Source organism: Anabrus simplex, chromosome 1, assembly GCF_040414725.1.
Source record: "Anabrus simplex isolate iqAnaSimp1 chromosome 1, ASM4041472v1, whole genome shotgun sequence".
Classification (NCBI taxonomy): Eukaryota; Metazoa; Arthropoda; class Insecta; order Orthoptera; family Tettigoniidae; genus Anabrus; species Anabrus simplex.
The window spans coordinates 1,069,853,110-1,069,872,630 of NC_090265.1; the positions used below are offsets into that span (position 1 = coordinate 1,069,853,110).

Consider the following 19,521-nt stretch of genomic DNA (forward strand, 5'->3'; position numbering starts at 1 on the left):
TGAAACGTCGGGACCAACACATGCTTGGAAAACATTGACATGATTTGTAACGCAGGCCATGAAATCCTCAATTGCTAAGTGGTAAATAAAGTTAAGAAGTTATAACACAGAAAGTTGATTTACAGTAATTTTCTTTTGCTGGATAGTTGAAGAAACCACCTTCATTTTTATTAAATTGCTAGTACTGATTATGATTTATGATAATACTCGTATTTCCATTCTGCCCTAATGGAACTCAGTCTCATTATTGTGTTGAAACATGAAATCCATTAGTGAAATGGATTGAACTTTTAATGAGTCATCGCTCGTCTGTGCTGACAGTGATATATAACCCTTAGAAAGAAATCTTCCCTTCCTGAGTGGATGTCGTTCATGGTAAAGAGTTGTTATTATGAAGAACTATTGAGGTAATTTCTTATTCTCTTCAGCCTGTGGACTGTAATTGTTGTTTCACTAATTGGTATTTATGTGCTCAGTGTTCTCCCTAGGACCTTTCTAATGGGTGCACCACCCTGCCGGTTTTAGAGACCGCTTGACTAAACCTAGATATATGCTAATTACATAATATTATTAATAGGTACACATTTGAGTCATTGGGTGCTCCAAATTCACCTATAAATACTGTAAATCTGCCAATTTAAATGATAAATCATTACCATAATTGCATCAGTTACATCGGAGATCAAATGTTTAGCTTGACCACTATGTAGTCGCGAGCAGGGGTCTGGATTAGCGTGGAATCGCATGCGAGCCCTCTATTCCGTATGACATCACAAACCTGTATGGCAGTCCACATGTCCACAGCAACTGAGTGGGAGGCCTAAGTCCAGTGTTACATGATTTGGAAGGAGCAATAGAACACTAGACGTTCAACGTACTCTGTTATAACTTGTTCATGATAATAACATTCAAATAGTTCAATTGTGCAGTTAATATTTACCTGTCTGATATTATTGTTAACGCCCTGAGGGGAACGAATTGAAATTTATATTCATATTGAAGTTTTACGTAGTATTCCCCGCCCGGCTATTCATTCTTGCCACCCGCCTGACAAACATTTCTGGGGAGAACATTGGTGCTAATGTTATTAATGTTAATTTTACATTCAAATTAAGCAATTTCAGTTTATGAATGCTAATGATTGTTTAGCAATATATTTAATTTTGTATTACAAAACACCCAACAAGTAGGCTGTGCAGTGTGGTCATGTATCTATGAAATTGCGCTTGGGCAGTGGTGGGTTCGAACCCCACTGTCAGCTATCTTGAAGATGGTTTCCCTTCTTTGCAATAGGCAGGCAGATACTAAGGCCATACCGTAATTAAGGCCACAGTTGCATCCTTCTGAGGCCCATTCCATCGTTGCCATGAATCGGTGTATGAGCCTCATAGGCAAAAAAGTGAGATCATTATGAAGCCCAGAACATCATAATTGTTCATAAAGGTGGAAAAATGTTAAGTTCATGTTCAGTGTTGTAATTCAAAATATGCCATACATCTGCATGTTTCAGACCCCCATTTGTCTTAATTGCATTCATAATGACTTATAAATTCCTGCCCTACAGTTGTTATATAATCAAACACTTTATTTAAACTTCATGGGACATGTATTATTATCATTAATATTAGTATTACTATTAATATTATTATAGGGAGATTGCGTACAGCATGAAACATATCTGCTAAATGGGAAGAGAAAAACTGTAACGTGGAGTTATTTTCAAGAGCAATGAACCTTTCAAACATGTGGTTTACTGAACTCATAGTCTGTTCCTTTATATGAGATCATCATTTGTATGATAATATTCAAATACTGAAGTGGAAGTGTCGTGTGATATTGTGTGAATGATTTGTGTAAAGAAGTCATAGTTTTTATTAAGCATCCATTTCTACCAAAGGAGGTTTCACTGAAAATCTTGTATTTTGGAGAACATTTCTCATCAGAACACAGGAAATATATTATGCTCTCTCCTCTCTTATTTGCAGTTTGTATGCACATCCTCCTATACAAAAGTATGTGCTGGTATGTATGCAATATCCAAGTAACTACATTAATATTTGTGAATTTTGTGATGTTGGTAACCCATTCACTTGATGTGATGGTAACAGTTCTACAAACTTTCCTTATCATAGTACTGGGCAAGTTGGCCGTGCGGTTAGGAGCACACAGCTGTGAGCTCGCATCCAGGAGATAGTGGGTTCGAACCCCACTGTCGGCAGCCCTGAAAATGGTTTTCTGTGGTTTCCAATTTTCACACCAGGCAAATGCTGGGGCTGTACCTTAATTAAGGCCACAGCTGTTTCCTTCCCATTCCTAGGCCTTTCCTGTCCCATCGTCGCCATAAGACCTATCTGTGTCAGTGCAACGTAAAGAAACTAGCCTTATAATTGTCCCCCTGTGGGTAGGGGGTGGGCAACCACGCAGCCCTTAATTGAATTTTGGCATTGTTTCCGCTTACTTGTGCCAGGCTCCCCACTTGGTTGGCCGGGTGGAGTGCATGCTGTCAGACCACAGATCAGCCTACTCTGCAACCACCAACATAGATTTCTGCCTTCGATATACAGTAGGTACAAATGGCACTGTCTGAAGTGAGTTTCCACTGTCTTCAACAGGCATTTCGTCTAGATCACAGCAAAGGCCCCTGCACACCATAATGTTGTGGAAGTAGCAGCATATTGTTCATAATACTGTACTAAATTAGCATACAATTCCTTGGACATAGCTCTTAATAGGTGGAGCTATGTTGAGACTTGGCATGGTAATGTTTTGTGCTGGATCAGCTGCCATATTATTGTACGTAGATCCTGATGCTACATATTTCTGTCCATTTATTGGAACTCCTCTCCTGCGGATGGACTGAAAGGAGGCATTATTTGTACCTCCTGCATGTTGTAAGAGGGAACAATCACAGAATCTGTATGTGCTCTCTTGTCTTTTAAACCCACAAACATATTCATGATTCCATCTTTTTCCATGTAGCAGAAAAATTTAGATATATCCTACTGTCACATAAAATAGAACATTTTTAAGTATTGTAAATAGTGCAGATCAATGAATACATGGGATGCATACAATTTTGTAGCTTGACATTGTTTATCATCTAAATGCAGATGACTGATTGAATGATATGTTGTGTTTTGGTGCAGTATGTAGGAACAGAGTATGTGCTATCATGTCTTGGTTTCTTCAAACACTACTCTGCCAGAGATTTGCCATCCTCTAGTAGATGCAAAAGAAGTACAAATCTCAATATTTCTCAGTGTGTGGCCCTAGGTGCCTCTTTTGACAGACTGAAAGATGTATCATATAGTAAGTTCCTTGGGAAAATACAAATGGTGTTGCTGAAAACTTTTGCAGTGTCAGTGCAATGTTAGACTGCAATAAGAGAGAAAAGTATTATGTTGTAACTTGTCAGTTCCAGTCTTTCTTTCCTAAATGAAAGATTTTGTATTTGTGTTGTATTACATAGTTTTCTGGCTGATGAATATTAATTGATGATTAACACTGCTGAATGTAATGTCATGAGATTATGATATACTATGATCACTAAAACTTTTGTGCAAATGTCTACACAATTTTATACCTGTAACACTGTGGATAGTAGGTAGAATATAGCTCCATAAACCAAAAGATCATGTTTCATTTCAATTTATCTTTGAATCCTACAAACTCCCTCCTTATCATATGAGTTTCCTTTCATCATTGTGGTTCCTGTGTATGGTTTTCTTTCTTACATTGTATTTATATTTTATTTCCTGCATAAGTGGCATATCTTGATACTATTGACTGTTACGGTTGGCTTAAGTAGTGTTAAAGAGGACTGACGTACGAGGGGATGTTAGTGTCTATTTCTGTCATAGGTCTTAATCTGAGATAAGGATTGCCAATCCCACTCACCTTCTGGTCACTTCCTTCCTCCCTTTGTGAGTTAGCTTCCATTTTCCTCAGCAGAAACAAACAAAAGCAGCACAGGCAAGGCCAGTCACTCCCATCCTTCATGGCTTTGTGAATTAGTAAAAGTAAAATATAACTCCATAAATCAAATAATTATAATAAGCAGCACAAGCTAGTAAGCTTCTTTTCTCCAGTAAAAAATTATTATTAATATTAATAATAATAATAATAATAATAATGCACAGGCCAACCTCCAGGTGTATTGTTGTTCAGAATGCAGTATTTCAGAAAAAGGTAACAAAGGAGGAAAGAAAGAAAAGGAAATGAAAGAAAAAATATGAGGAAAAAAAAGAACAAAAATATATTTAATATAATATTTAAGAGTGGGGGCTGCCTGCTGCCATTTCTTGATGGATACAGTACTTTTGTATCCATCTCTTAGCACAGGCCAGAGTAAAGTGTAGCTTCCACCGAAGTCCCAGTCTCATCCATAGCTGTGACAATATGGAAGCTGCTGGGGTATGGGTGGTGCTGAGTAATGACATTCAGAGCACGACTAGTGCATCTGAGTGTTATGAAAGGTGTTGCTCATAGGGTCAGTCGTGCTGCAATAGCACTTTCTGACCCAGTGAGGAAAGCAATGGCAAACTACCTCACTCCTCGTCTTGCCTAGTATGCCTCATTTTGGTGCTGCCATTGGTTTTTGCGGTTTCTTTATAACCGCATAACCTTTGGTGGTGCTATTTGAGGATCCAACCAGCCTCTGGGCTGATGACCTAACAGACACAAGAGTGGGGGGGGGGGGCGAGAACCTGGGGACCCTCCGCGCGCTAAACGATTTAAATCGCCTTGTGCAATTCCTGGCGATCTTCGCGCAGCCGTTGCGTACAGAAGTGAAAAATAACGTTGAGAGTCATCTGTTACTCATTCTCTTTGCTGAGCATGCTGCGGGCGAAGTAGCATTCCTCGGACTGTAAGTCCATTGAGTAAGAAGCCATTTCAGTCCGCAACACGAGGAGCCCTCAGCCCGTAATATTTGGAAGTGTTTGGGAGTATGTGTGCGAAGCCCAGTCAAATCTACGGCACACAGAGATCTGAAATTTTTGACATAGGACAATCGCTTAAAGTTGTAGGACTCCATCTTCGAAAACAGTGCTTTTGCCATTGTCAACTGTATGTGGACTGTTCAAGAGTTCGAAAGGCAAACACAATACAGTATACATCTTACCTCCAAATAGAAGGACATTAATATTTATTCCGAAGCTCTATAAGGAAACAATATATTTTGTATTATATAACATAGTCTTTTACATGGTGTTAATATTATTTGTACCATCCATCAACCCGGTATCTTAAGCATTGAAAGTAACAATTTAATAAAAATAAAATAATGTATTTCATGCAATTTACATCAAAATTATGTGAGTTAATAAATATGTTTTAATTTGCTTTTAAATAAATAGTTTAGAAACATCTAACAGTTCAATTAATAAACGCGGGCACATGCTAGTAATGGTATAGTTGTGAGCTGCTACATTGAACTTTATGAGTGTAAAGCCCGGTTCACACTAGATGTGCCGAGCCGTTCTGAGCAAGACTGATCAAAAATCGCTTATATGTAATTCAATGGAATCGTTCTCACCCGTGCAAGGAAAGATCAACTGATCATCTCATCGGTCTCCATCCGATCTGAGACCGGAACGGCTCGGCTGGGATCGTCAATGATCGTCTAGTGGGAACGCGTGAAGGGCCAAGGGCGAAGAATCAACAGGCTGCCGCTCCTCACTTGTGCGATAACCATGGAATTGAGTGCGCGCGTGAGTATCAAGAACTCTATGATTTATTGCACAAAAAATACAGCGACATGAACCACACGTTGAAGCTGTGGTCCGAAATCTCCAAGAAAGTTGGACAAAGTGAGTAAACAAAAGAGACAATACTTGTTTTTACTTTATTTTGAAATTGCTGATGGACATACAACTTATATACAACAAGACGTACGAACATATAAGGAAATATATGTACAGTTCTGTAAAAATGGTATAAATTCAATAAACACATAAAATTGAAATATTTATAAGAGACTGTAAAAAAATTTCGGAGCCAAACACATGTTATCAACTGATTAATATTTTTCACTTTGACATTTGACATTGGCTGAAGTTTTTCAATTTGTAATTAATTTAAAATGTTTGTAGATAAACTAAGAAATAAATTTCAAATTATTTAGTTAATTGATGTAGTTGTAGGTGAAATGAGAGACTATATTCTGTCATTTTGCCATGGTACACTACCTGCGGGGAAATTGAAGTATGTCTTGAATTTCTCTCTGGTGTTAATTAAACGCGGCCTGTTGGACATTTGCACAGAGACGTGGTAAATTAGTCAAAGCACTTGCAATTTCTTCATTTGATGGTGCACTTTCCATGAGATGTAGTCGATCATAGCGCAAATAATTATGGAGGATGCAAGTGGTCAGAATTATATTTTCAACATAATCGGGCTTAGAATTAATTTTTCTTAGGTAAATGCGAAACCTCTGAGTTATAATACCAAACGCGTTTTCCACCACTCTTCTCGCACGTCAGTGTTGGTAGTTTAAAATTTTTCCTTCATTATTATCTTGCGCTTGATTCTCGCGGTAGAGCCTCATTAAATAAGTTTTTAGCGTAAATGCAGAATCTCCTAAAATCACGTGAGGTGCTGAAATATCTAATCCGGGCAGTACAGAGTCTTCTGAAATGTTAAAGGTCCCGTTATTAAAAGCATTTCCTAATAGAGAAGACAAAAAAAATGCCACCGTCACTGCTTTTGCCGTATGATCCTATGTCCACTGCTATGAAATTGTAATCAGCATCAACATAAGCAAGCAGAACCACAAAAAAGGTCTTCTTGTAGTTAAAATGATTGAACCAGTATTAGAAGGGGCCATTATTTCGATATGCTTTCCATCAAGGCAGCCGATGCAGTTGGGAAAATCCCAGACATTCCGAAATGTGTTTGCGATTCGCTCCCAGTCACTTCTGCGGGGAGTAGATATGTAGACTGATAATAAATTATTTATTATCGCTTGGCACACCTGATGAACAATTGCATGCACCTTTGAGTGCCCAAGACGGTAACTAAACGCAATGGTTCGGAACGAATCTTCAGTTGCAAGAAACATTTTCATTACGTGAAACTGTTCACCTCAGGAAAGGCTCACTTCACCATCGTTGCCATAATCTCCCAATCCACAATTCATACCAGCGAGCTACCCACAAAATCAAAACCAAATTTTTGCCCGTTCGAACTCATCTGTGGGGCAACCGCCCGCCCAAGGGGACCTTATCCGTTTTATAGCAGCATTTCAAGAGAATCAGTGAAAAGAGGCTACATTTTTCAACAGAAACTTTATTTGTTTTACTGTAGCCTATTTTTCTGTAATGTGTTCATTAATATTTTTTAATAAAGTTAATTTTTTTAGAGTTTGCAATGGCGCTTACCTGAATGTATCCCCAACCATCCCTGTACAACAAACAAACAAAATTGTTAACTTACCCCAACCATACAGCAAGTTTTTCAGCCAGCGTAATGCATTCTCGGAAGGAAGTATTCATCTGTTGAATATCTGCTTCAATAAACCCCAACAATCGCATAAAATCATAATGCGACTTACGGAAGTACCGTACTGGTAGAATTTTTATTCATCGTCAGCTAATTCTGGAAATAAGGTGAAAAATTCTGCTTCTCCTTTTCACTTTGTCAGCATTTGATGCACCCAGAACCTGCAACTGGGCCTATTCTCCTCTTCTTCATCCAAAATCAAGGCAATTTTAATTAATGATTCGATTGAAAAAGGCATTTTAATTTTTGGCACTGCTGTTTACTAACGGACCTACTGGGATAGACTGAACAGAACAGGGATACCGAGCGTGGATCGGCTCGACCGCGGAACGTATAGTGTGAATCGGCCTGGATCGATCCACGCCCGGATCATGACTTGCTCAGAACGGCTTGGCACATCTAGTGTGAATCGTGCTTAAAAGAATACAGACACATTCCTATCAAATGGTTCTTTTTGAATTAACAGATGCATGGGTAATGGTGCAGAAGTGTTCTTCCTATATGCATTCACCAACAGAGCTGTTGCAAAGCTGTGCAAACCCCTACCGGATTGAGGTTCTGCCTGATCCAAAAGTAACGTGTATGAGGCCTGACCCAAATTCAAAGGCATTCAGATGTACATAAGCCAGACCATGATAAATGTTTTTAAATCTAGGAGCCAGCACTCAAACCTAGGAGTGAGGTAATTTTTCTGGTACTCGCATCGTTAACATACTGGCGTCTAGCCTCCTGAAAAATAAAACATGGTAGTAATAGGTATTGTGATTGTATAGTTTTATACATTACAACAGATTACTGGAAAATGTTAAGACAGGAGGACACTTAACTAAATAAGACATACAGATTTATGAAACTACCCAGTTGTTGCATACTTATATTTTGATATTGTTCTAAGAATCTTGTGAAATGTATATAGCAAAGTGAATATTATCGTCAACACCATCAAATTGTACAGTTCCTTTGTATATATTAGTCTGACATTTCAAAGGATTAACTTACAGCTACCGGGCGAGTTGGCCGTGCGCGTAGAGGCGCGCGGCTGTGAAGCTTGCATCCGGGAGATAGTAGGTTCGAATCCCACTATCGGCAGCCCTGAAAATGGTTTTCCGTGGTTTCCCATTTTCACACCAGGCAAATGCTGGGGCTGTACCTTAATTAAGGCCACGGCCGCTTCCTTCCAACTCCTAGGCCTTTCCTATCCCATCGTCGCCATAAGACCTATCTGTGTCGGTGCGACGTAAAGCCCATAGCAAAAAAAAAAAAAAAAAAAAAATAACTTACAGCTACCGAGTTGGTCTTGTGGTTAGGGGCGCACAGCTGTGAACTTGCATCCGGGAGGGAGTGGGTTCGAACGCCACTGTTGGCAGCCCTGAAGATGGTTTTCCGTGATTTCCCATTTTCATTCCAGGCAAATACTGGGGCTGTACCTTAACCTGTTGAAGAGTCTACCTACGGACAGTCATTAGAGTGCGCACGGCATTTGTCGTTTTAGGCTAGTACTAAAAACTTAATTGCTTACTGACGTAATATGACATCTGGCGGCGTTTTTTGTGACTTTTTCAGTTATTCGAATTGCGTCGCTGTACAAATCCTAGTTCTGTATGGCGGTGGTCTCTGACGAAAATGTGTATATCCCGACAGTGTAAGAGTTTGGCACGCCATTAGCCTGCAGGTTACAGCAGTGTTACAATTGCCGCCGTTGTGGACAGTTGTTTGTGCTCTTCGTAGCTATAAATATTTTTGGTTTTCGTAAATATAACTGTGAATAGACATGATATAGGCTTTTGGGCTTTTATGCCGTGTCAAGAAAATAAGGTGAAATTTTTTACGTTTCGCAGAGAACTATGCTCTGTGTCATCAGAAGAAAATCTTGACTGTCCTTGAGAATGGCTTCTGAAGCATCAATGGCAACATAACTGTGAATGTTTCTTCTTTCATAAATTACAAGTCTGGACACAATTGATCATATTATAGATGAACTAAATAGAGATATTAGTGAAGGTGATATATTTGAAAAGTTTTCAAATGACAGTCTTTTCTCGATCCAAAATGTCTTTTCATGTGTCTCAAAGTTGTAATAAATAAGTTTATTGTAATTTTTTAAGAAAAAATTTTTCTCCCCAGAGGTTGTTTACCGGCCAAATGCATACTCGAATGTGGCCGGCATTATTGCACGGCATGTGCTGTGTGCACCCGTCAAAAGGTTAATTAAGGCCACGCTTGCTTCCTTCCCACTCCTAGCCCTTTCCTTTCCCTTTGTTGCCATAAGACCTATCTATCTGTGTCGGTGTGATGTAAAGCAACTTGTAAAAGATAAATATGTGATAAACATTACCAGTTTGCAAATTAAATATAATTTCACTGGCGTAAACTGATAACTCTATGGAAATGTTCAATATTTCCTTCATAAATGGATGGGAGACATTGTGAGTGCTGGTTTTCCCATGAAAACTGAATTTATTTCATTCAGAAACATGCAAGCCATCCTCGGCTAGCTTAACAATCCATAACTTTTAACTGTTGCTTTTGCTATAGCTTTCAACCAACACATTTCACCCATTAATGCCGATTCTTACTGTATTGTTTCAGATGCATATTTGCATACCCTGTTTTTTATTTTAGGAAGCTTTATAATTTTATAATTTATATGTAGCTTTGCTCTTTGTCGGTGAAATGCACAGTGGTTAACTGCTTTATCTGTTCAAGATGAGGTTTTTTTTTTCTCAGCCGAGCCGAGTGACTCAGGCGGTTGAGGCGCTGAGCTTCTGACCCCAACTTGGCAGGTTTCGATCCTGGCTCAGTCCGGTGGTATTTGAAGGTGCTCAAATACGTCAGCCTTGTGTCAGTAGATTTACTGGCATGTAAAAGAACTCCTGCGGGACCAAATTCCGGCACCTCGGTGTCTCCGAAAACCATAAAAAAGTAGTTAGTGGGATGTAAAGCCAATAACATTATTATTATATTTTTTCTCCAATCATGTATGGAACTCTCGTTTAGATCATACTCCCTTCCTGCAGTGCGATTATTGTGGAGTTTTTCTTTAACCACGATTGACCTATGACGAGAACTCGCACGGGCCATCTTAAACATGTGATGTTACTTAAACTGACGTGGCATGCTTCTTGTTTTTGGCGGGAAAAGATTTTCTAACACAATGGGTGAAAAAATACCAACTTCCAGATTTCTGTAAATGAGGAGTACTGTTCCGATCTTGACGGAAGTAATACCCGCACTCTATATTTCCGCCACTGAATTTGGAAAACAAGTGCAGTGTGTATTCGTGTATAGGCCTATACGGTAGTTGTTTCTGAGATTATACTCAGAATACAATTAAGTCTGCATCCTCCTGAAATAGATGCCCCTGAACAAAACTATATCAGTAAAGCGATCATATTCTTTGGCGATAGGAACAGCTGTGTGCTCATCCAACATTTCAGAGAATTTTAACCAGTTGGCTGTTACATCTGAAATCAGAGAATTGATTAGTTGTTTATTTAATTTTTTTCTTCGTTTTATGGCCTTCATTGGACCACTTAAAATCAGTTTTATAAAAAGGGTTTTTCAGTTTTCTCTCAGCCCACTGCTTCTTCATTCTCTCATATCTTAACTTTCTTTCTTTCTTTCTTTGTCTGAAATCACCCGTACCATTGTCTGTCTGTAGATCCTGGTTTGTAGGCTGTTTTATTTGTGTGCAAGTTTCTTAATTTTGTCTTGTCTTATTTTTAAAATCTTCTATTGTAATTTGCAGTTCCTGCATATCTTGATTTCTGTAATCCATCTTATGTTGCTCTTACTGTTCCATAATTTTTCAATAATTTTCATGATCATTTATTATGGGATACTGTAAATAGTTGAAGATTTAAGTTAGTCTTATTAATATTGCTGTTACAAATATGGTTTTGAGTATTAACATTATCTCTGAATGCAGTGATGCAAGTGTTCATCAGCATACTTGCATAACATCCATCAGTGCCTCATGGTCATAAATTTCTTAATACAACAAAAGAAGCACTGATATTGTGGTTCCTTCACAGCATTTCTATTTTTTAAATTCTGAATAAACAATGTACCAGATGGTTATGATTAACCTTTCCTTACTTAACTGTCTGTGAAAAACCAGCTGTTGTGTGTACATCAAACTTAATCCAAACTTTCTTAAAGACATGCAGAAGAGAAATTATAGAATGAAGTCCAGTGAAGTGCTTTTAATGATTTGGCGAATCATGCAATATAACTGTTATGGACAAATCATCCCTAAGACTACAAAGTGTGTTTGAAATGATATCCATCATTGTCCAGGACAGTCTGAAGCGTAGGAGAGCATCATGTGCAAAGCCTCTCCTTGGGTATGCCTGCTACATTTATAGATATGCTTCTCTTCAGATGAGCACATGTGTGAACATTCCTCTGATAGACCCTGTCCTTCAGGTTGCCCTACAACCAGATATCACATGGATTCAGATTGGGGTGACCAGCTAAGAAAACGATCCTCACCATATGTGTTACGGGGAAGCAATGTGTGGCAGAACCCCATCATGCCTAAAATCAATAGTCTCCTGCACATCTGTCTCCTGTAGGGTGGGTATCACATGTTGACGAAGCACATCGCAGTAAAATTGGCCAGTCACGATGTATATCCTTGGACCTTGAGTGCCAACCTCTTCTATTAATGGACTAGTGATGAAACACCACACAGGCACGTGCTCACTATGCAGAGACACTTACTTCATGCACATGGGGTGGATGGAGGCAGCGATCGCTACACTTGACAACTGGTTTTGTTCACCATACCCATAAGCATGAAGTGTGCTTTGTCACTCTGTAAAATGGTCCATGCCAGGTCTTGTCCTCTTAAACCCTTGTGAGGAAGCAAAGAGCAAAGTTAACATGTTGCTCTGCATCCCATTGTGTCAGCTACTGTACGCTGTGAAACTTGTATGGATACCATTTCAGAATGGTTCAAAGCACCTTCCAAATGGTGGACCATGGAACATTCAGCTGCTGTGACACAGCTCACGCACTACTTAATGACGAGGTTGCGTGCAGCATTGTGTACCAAACAAAGGCAATTTCTTCAACCATCTGTGGCACAACTCGTCACGGTCTCATCCTGGAGCCACACCCATCTTTCCAGTTTCTTTGAATTTCTTCATTATATCCTGCAGTGGAGGTGTGGAATGGGCCTCTTCTGTAGCCCTTTCATCTAATAATATTTGAAACGTGCAGCTGCTGCATTGTTGTTATTTTGATAAAAAGAGCTGTACCAATGATGCCCATTCTTCTTGTGTAACCCATATTGACTCTTCAACTGCATTGCGTACTGGTTTGTGTGGCCATCAACACCTGTGTATGTTAACGATACCTGGTGGGTAGTCATGGTGCTAATGAACGCAGAGTAATTGCTCTTCAGTATGGATCATTATGAAGTTTGTTGTTTATGTTTAGAGCATATACTTCGGACATCATTCCTCCCACATGTGGTACCTGTACGATGACTCATTTCCTATCTAGCTTGGGTTATGTGGAGAAAGTTGATATTTTAGTCTGTGTAGAAATCATGTTGCTAGCTTATTGTAGAATGCATGTCATTACTAGTGAATAGCATCATAATAACAGTCTTAAATCTTGTTTAGCATTATATTAAAGGCATGAAAAAGAGTATGGTGCTAAGATAACTTAATGTATTGAGGACTCTTAACAGTCTTTAATTCAACTGTTTATACTTTAGTTTTTTGTTTTGAAAATATATCAGGTTTGTTGAATTTGTTGATAAGCATTGCAATTGTTTTTCCAGTTGGGATGAATGGGTTCCAGAGAGCCGGGTTTTAAAATACAATGAAGCAAATGTTCAGAAGCAGAAGGAGTTGCAGAGAGCACACAAAGCTAATCCACAGTAAGTTGACAAAGATTGTGGATCATCATTTGATGTATCATTGTGACTTGGTTTTTGATTTTAAGATGAGAAGTTATTGGTTGTTCACATGTATATAGCATATTTAATTAACTTTTTGAGTTGTAGTGCACTTCGCCACTGAATAGTGGCAGTAGCTGAAGCCCACAAGCATGCTTCTCGACGTCAGGAGGTAGTGATCATGAAAATTGTCAGTCACTGCTGTGTTGTGGTATGCTTTTATGTGTTATACTTTGTTTGTGGACTATACCATTCAGTTGTCAGAGATTTAGTAAAAAGAATTAATTAAAATGATTTGTAATTCTTTTGCAAACAAACTAGTTAACTCAGATTGTGGAGTATTTTTGGAACATTTTTCTGGAGTTGTTCCATTTAATAGATTTGCAATTCAGTTGTAAAATTCAAACTATAGGATCAGATCGGTTAAGAATTTAAACTGAAGTTTTATTTCTTAACAGAGAGAAGATTTATAATACAGTACAAGTCCTCTATAGCGAGTACGGCATATAATGAGAACTCCACTACAGCGACAATTGTTTTCTGTCCCTTCGAAATTCCTATATTAAACTGCGTGTTGTCTTTCGGTTACAGCGAGAGCCCTCTCATTGACGCATCCGTTATTACGAGCGATTAAGCGTGCACGATTTTTTCCGTTACCGATATTTATGCACCCCAGCGATGATATTCCATGCGATCGATTACCTTCGGCATCGTTTCCTCACTATGTGCACTAACGAGTTCTCTCGTCGACATTTGAAGGCGATAGGCATAGAATTTCAAGAATAATTTAATAAAAAACACCTATTCAATACTTTCCACGTTTAATGTGGTTTGAATCTACTTGAATTTTATGTAGACTTATCAGGTCAGGTACATGTTTCACCCATTATTTTGGGCATCTTCAGCCTGTAGACAACCTTTAGGTCAAGGTTTGGGACCTTATTAACCAATATATACAATATACCGGTATATAAACAATAATCTCTTAAGACTAACATGCCAGGATAAGAATTTAAAAAATGTGAACTAAACGTAACTGTGGGTAACATAAGTTAATGGTGTTTTAAGACATTAAAACTTGTCGGTCCTATTCCATCTAATTTGAAAATATGTTCAAAACTAAAATGGATCTTCTTTCTCTATCATAAGTCTTGGGTAAAGAGGATATTACGTACCGGGGTTCATTTGACCCCTATATCATATCATGTTCTTGACGTACCGTAACTGATGTCAGGATGTGTTGTTAACAAGTGGAGATTTTGAACTGATTGTTAATTGTAGGCTGGTTAAGATTGAAAATACAGTAGAACCTCGATTATACATTCCCAGAAACTACATTTTCCCGTATTATCTGTTCAAATTACGTGGTCCCGCGAGCATCCTAATTAAATCACGCTGTAAAAATCCCGCATTATCCGTTCCTCGAAGAAACGATTTCCCGTATCAACCGTTCAGAAATTTCAGTCCCATCAACGCTAAATCCTCGGATCACGCGTATTTCAAGAAACTGTATCTCACGAAAGGACGCTACGGCATACTTGCGGATCTTGGTGTTAACGTCCAATCATTGCGGTAATTTGAGGAAGCGGAAAGGCGATCGGCGGTGAACTTGCATAAGGGACCATCTTAGCATCGCATTCGCGTGGTATTGTTTAGAGAATTGAAATCATAATGCAGAGAGTGTCCACAACATTTGGAAAGAGACAGAGCGCATTTCAACAGCTCTACTTGAAGACGGAACGAGTTTCGTCAAATATTCGTATTTGCAAAGCGTCTACATTATGTCCAGGGTTAGATGTTTACTTTTTTTTTTTTTTTTTCCTCCGAGTGTATCGCCGAACAAATTTTCGGCACTTCCCTCAGGGCACTGTATAGTCACTGAGCTTTCAAGCAGGCATCTAAACTGCTCCTGCTTAAGTAACACAGTATTTTAATATTATCGTATACGATTACGTTATCGAGAACAGATCAGATGTTGCACCTTACATACATAAAGCCATGGGAGGTTTTGGGATTGCCTATTACTGTTTCGGTCCTAATGTAAGACTAGGAATTTCAGGTTATTGTGTTAAAGTGTTAAAACTGCAGTCGTTTTATTTGCGCAAGTTACATCATTTCGCACTCGTACCTTCTTGGACAGCGGAGCGCGTTTTCCACCTGAGCTCAAGGTCGCGAATAATAAATTCGGTAGTTTTGATGATACTTTTTCTCTTTCCAATTTAATCGTGATTGGTGACGGACATAATTGAATATAATGCAAATGCATTCTAAAACTTGAGAATCGATACTTACATTCGAAACAATATTCTCGAGTTCAACAAAACCTTTAAAAGTCAATTTAGGTCGTAGGCCTAATTTGCGCGGTACAAGATTTCCACAAACTGACTACGAACAGTATACCGGTGATCAAATTACAATGGAAGATTTAAAGAAAAAGGGATTTCGCCATCATGTTGGGCACTTTTGTATCTAATGTGCTTTATTTTATTAGATTAGAGAATTTAAAAATACTTGCGGTTGATTGTTTGGCTTGATGTTATTAGGTTTTACGAACAGTTTGACCAATCAAAGTTGCTGAACTGAAAGTAGTTTTCAGAGGAAACCGTCAAATTTTCCCCGGTAAAACTGAATGTAAAGTCGCGAGACTTTTAAGTCGCATACCGGTAATTAATGTTTGAAGCCGGCCCCGCGGTCGAACTTATCTGCATCTCACACGGAGGACTCAGGTTCGATTCCCGACCAGGTCAGGCATTTTTACCTGGATATGAGGGCTGGTTCCAGGTTCACTCATTCTACGATTACCTTTAATTGAGGCGCTATTTAATGGTGAGATGGAGACCCCGGTCTAGAGAGCCAGGAATGACGGCCGAGAGGATTGGGGGTGTAGTTGGTTTGGTTTAGGGGTGTTTGTAAGTTTTTAAGTATACATGTATCTTTTTTTGTGATGTTTAGCCAAATTGTTCATGGTTCATTCATTCCCGGATTTTCCGTTTTCCCGCGTTGTACGTTTTTTTACGATGGTCCCTGGAAAAACGGAGAATCGAGGTTCCACTGTATAAATTTAAAATTAACTGTGTTTTAACTTGGCAGTTCCATTCTATTTAACTTAAAAATATGTTCAGAACTAAAGTGGATCTTGCTCTCTGTCATAAGTCTTGAGAAAGGAGGATATTGATACTGGGGCTTATTTGACGCACATATTTCATTTTCATGTTCTTAACGTAACTAATATTGAAATGTGTTGTCAAACACTAGTGAAGATTTAAAACCGATTGTTATAAATAGACTGGTCAAGAACGTTGTTGTGAATGAAACTGGAAGCGTCTTGACTTCGGGTCTCATGTAACGTTAAGAAATTGTCAAGAATACAATATTAAACTGTTCCTTAATTTTAGGCTGCTGCTTAATTGAGAAGGAACATCCTAGACACTTGATACAGTCTTGTATGAATATCATTTCCGTTGATGTGTGGCTTGGTCTTTGGGAGGGATCTTAAGATTATCTGTAATGAAGTAAAAAAGAAATTTTAAATTAAAAATTTAGAGCACGCGTTGTGACAAAATGTATTAAACTAACACCTCATAACTGTAAAATGACTTACTTGTTCAATTCATACGGGATGGATCAGTCTGTTCCGGCAGCGCCTGTCTTATCAACATTTCTACTCCTGGTGTTGTATTGGTGCGGTAATGGAGGGGTGGGGCATGGAGGGAGAGTGGGGGTAGGCTGGTCCATCGGCGTATGTGCTATTGTTGGAGGAGAGTTTCTAGAAGCGATGTGGCGGGCTTAACTTCTGGCATGGTGGATGAAGCATTTGGGTGTGGAGATTTAAAAAATTGAGGGATTTTGTTTTGATTTGAATTGACGATATTAATTAATCTAGGTGTTAATTCGTACAAAGGATTTTTTATTTCATTGACATCGTTTAGATTTTTATTTTTATTGTAGGTCTGGTCCAAAAAGATGTGTGGATTTTCCAGTTCGTTCATTAATTTCCCTTTACCTATGCTTCTAATGATGGTAAGATCTTTCTCTATGGATGTAAAGTGATGGCCCGTTTCTGTCATATGTTGGCTCATCGCTGAGTACTTGTTGTGTTTTTGAGCGTTATAATGTTCCAAATATCTTGTGTGAAAGCTCTTTCCAGTTTGACCAATATAAGAAAAATCACATTGTGTACATGTTAGTTTATATATGCCAGACTTTGAATAATGGTTGCTATTGTAATTGCCAGGCTGAGTGGCTCAGACGGTTAAGGCGCTGGCCTTCTGACCCCAACTTGGCAGGTTCGATCCTGGCTCAGTCCGGTGGTATTTGAAGGTGCTCAAATACGTCAGCCTCGTGTCGGTAGATTTACTGGCACGTAAAAGAACTCCTGCGGGACTAAATTCCGGCACCTCGGCGTCTCCGAAAACCGTACAAGAGTAGTTAGTGGGACGTAAAACAAATAACATTATTATTTATTTATTATGCTATTGTAATTGACCTTGTTGTGGTTAAAAAATATGTTTTAATTGGTGTTAACTGTCCTGAGGGCTTTATTAATATTGTGTTTCTTTAAAGTATTTGCGATCTGATGGACGGCTGGGTTATTATATGTAAATGTGGCAAAACTAGTTTTTTTAGGTTTTTCCGGGACGAGATTAGTGGACAATTTAATTTTGATTTTATTAATTAAACGGTTAACCATATCTATTTTAAACCTGTTGAATTGAGCAAGATTCCTTAAGTACCGGTACTTCAGTTCAATTTTTAAATTGTTGGGAGAAAGAGGAATTTTAAAAGCTCTATAAATGTAATTATAGAAAGAGGCTTGTTTTTGGGACTTGGGGTGTAGGGACGAATTCATAATAGTTAAGGGAGAGTGTGTAGGTTTCCTGTATATTTGAAAATTGAAGGTATTATGTCCGTGTGTAACTGTTAAATCCAAAAAGTTTAATGAATTCTTGACTTCATCCTCTTTAGTAAACATAACATTGGGATCAATTTTGTTTAGGGACTCCAAAATCTCGTCACTATTAGTGACATTTTTGTCGAAAATTATGAAAGTATCGTCTACAAATCTGAGCCATAAACATACGCCTTTTATTTGTGTTATCATTTTTGTGTGTTCTATTGTATCCATATAAATGTCTGCTAGGATGCCAGAAAGAGGGTCGCCCATCACTAAGCCTTTTTGCTGGTAAAACTTTCCATTGAAAGAGAAGTAGTTACTGTTTAAGACAAAATTTAATATCTTCATGAATTTTTCAATTTCCATCTTACTAAAGCCACTGTGTTTATTGATTATTATCATTGATGATTCTTACAGTTTCCTTGGTAAGGATGTTTGGGTACATATTTACGACATCGTAGGAGCACATTGAGTGATTGGGTCACAGGTTAAACTTGTTTAGAATTTCACAAAAAGTAATCTAATTTTTTAAGGGATGTTTATTATTGAATACGTAATGCTTTTTTAGGAAGCTGTGAATGAATTTTTGATACTTTTGATGTCGGAGTCGATTAGTAATAACTGTCGACTGCTGTTCCTTAAAGAAAATTTGAAATGAAAGAGAACATATTTTCGTAAAAAATGCGTAAATAACGTGTCCGGTAACGGTTGTTTAACTCATTAAAAATTAAGGGTGACTAAACGACCACTTAATTTTGAGCTTAAATACTGCAATTAAGTAAGAATCGGATACACTTCGAGATATGGCAGAGTACTTAATTGATTTCAGAGGTTAGTTTATATTTTCTCGCGTCTGGTTAAATTATGGAAAGGCTATTATGAAAATTTATAGCGAGAAGGTTATCATTTCTCTACTGGCGCTTGAAGTGTGTTTTCATCATACGTATAGTACGGTTAAGTTTGGATAGGTGATGCTGTTGGAATAAGAAAACTGAAACGTTTGCAACAAACTGCGATCGATCATCTTCGGTACGGTATAGTTTTCTCGCTTTGTGCATTTGCGAGCTCTCTCATCAACATTCAAAGGCGATGTTGGAAATGATTAATAATACCCATCGACTGCTGTTCTCTAAAGAAAAATCGAAATGAAAGAAGATAACACGTTTTCGTAATAAATGCGTAAATAACGTGGCCGATAGCAGTTGTTAACTCGTTA

The 19,521-nt window shown here is 38.3% G+C and overlaps 1 protein-coding gene across 3 annotated transcripts in view; it reads left to right on the top strand.

Annotated features, from left to right (window-relative positions):
* Positions 1 to 19,521, top strand: part of MRG15 (MORF-related gene 15) — a 136,254-nt gene that overhangs the window by 12,985 nt on the left and 103,748 nt on the right. For all 3 annotated transcript variants that reach the window (XM_067137140.2, XM_067137139.2, XM_067137141.2), the window contains exon 3: positions 13,295 to 13,393. In XM_067137140.2, the coding sequence (XP_066993241.1) occupies positions 13,295 to 13,393 (99 nt within the window). The remainder of the gene's footprint in view (positions 1 to 13,294; positions 13,394 to 19,521) is intronic.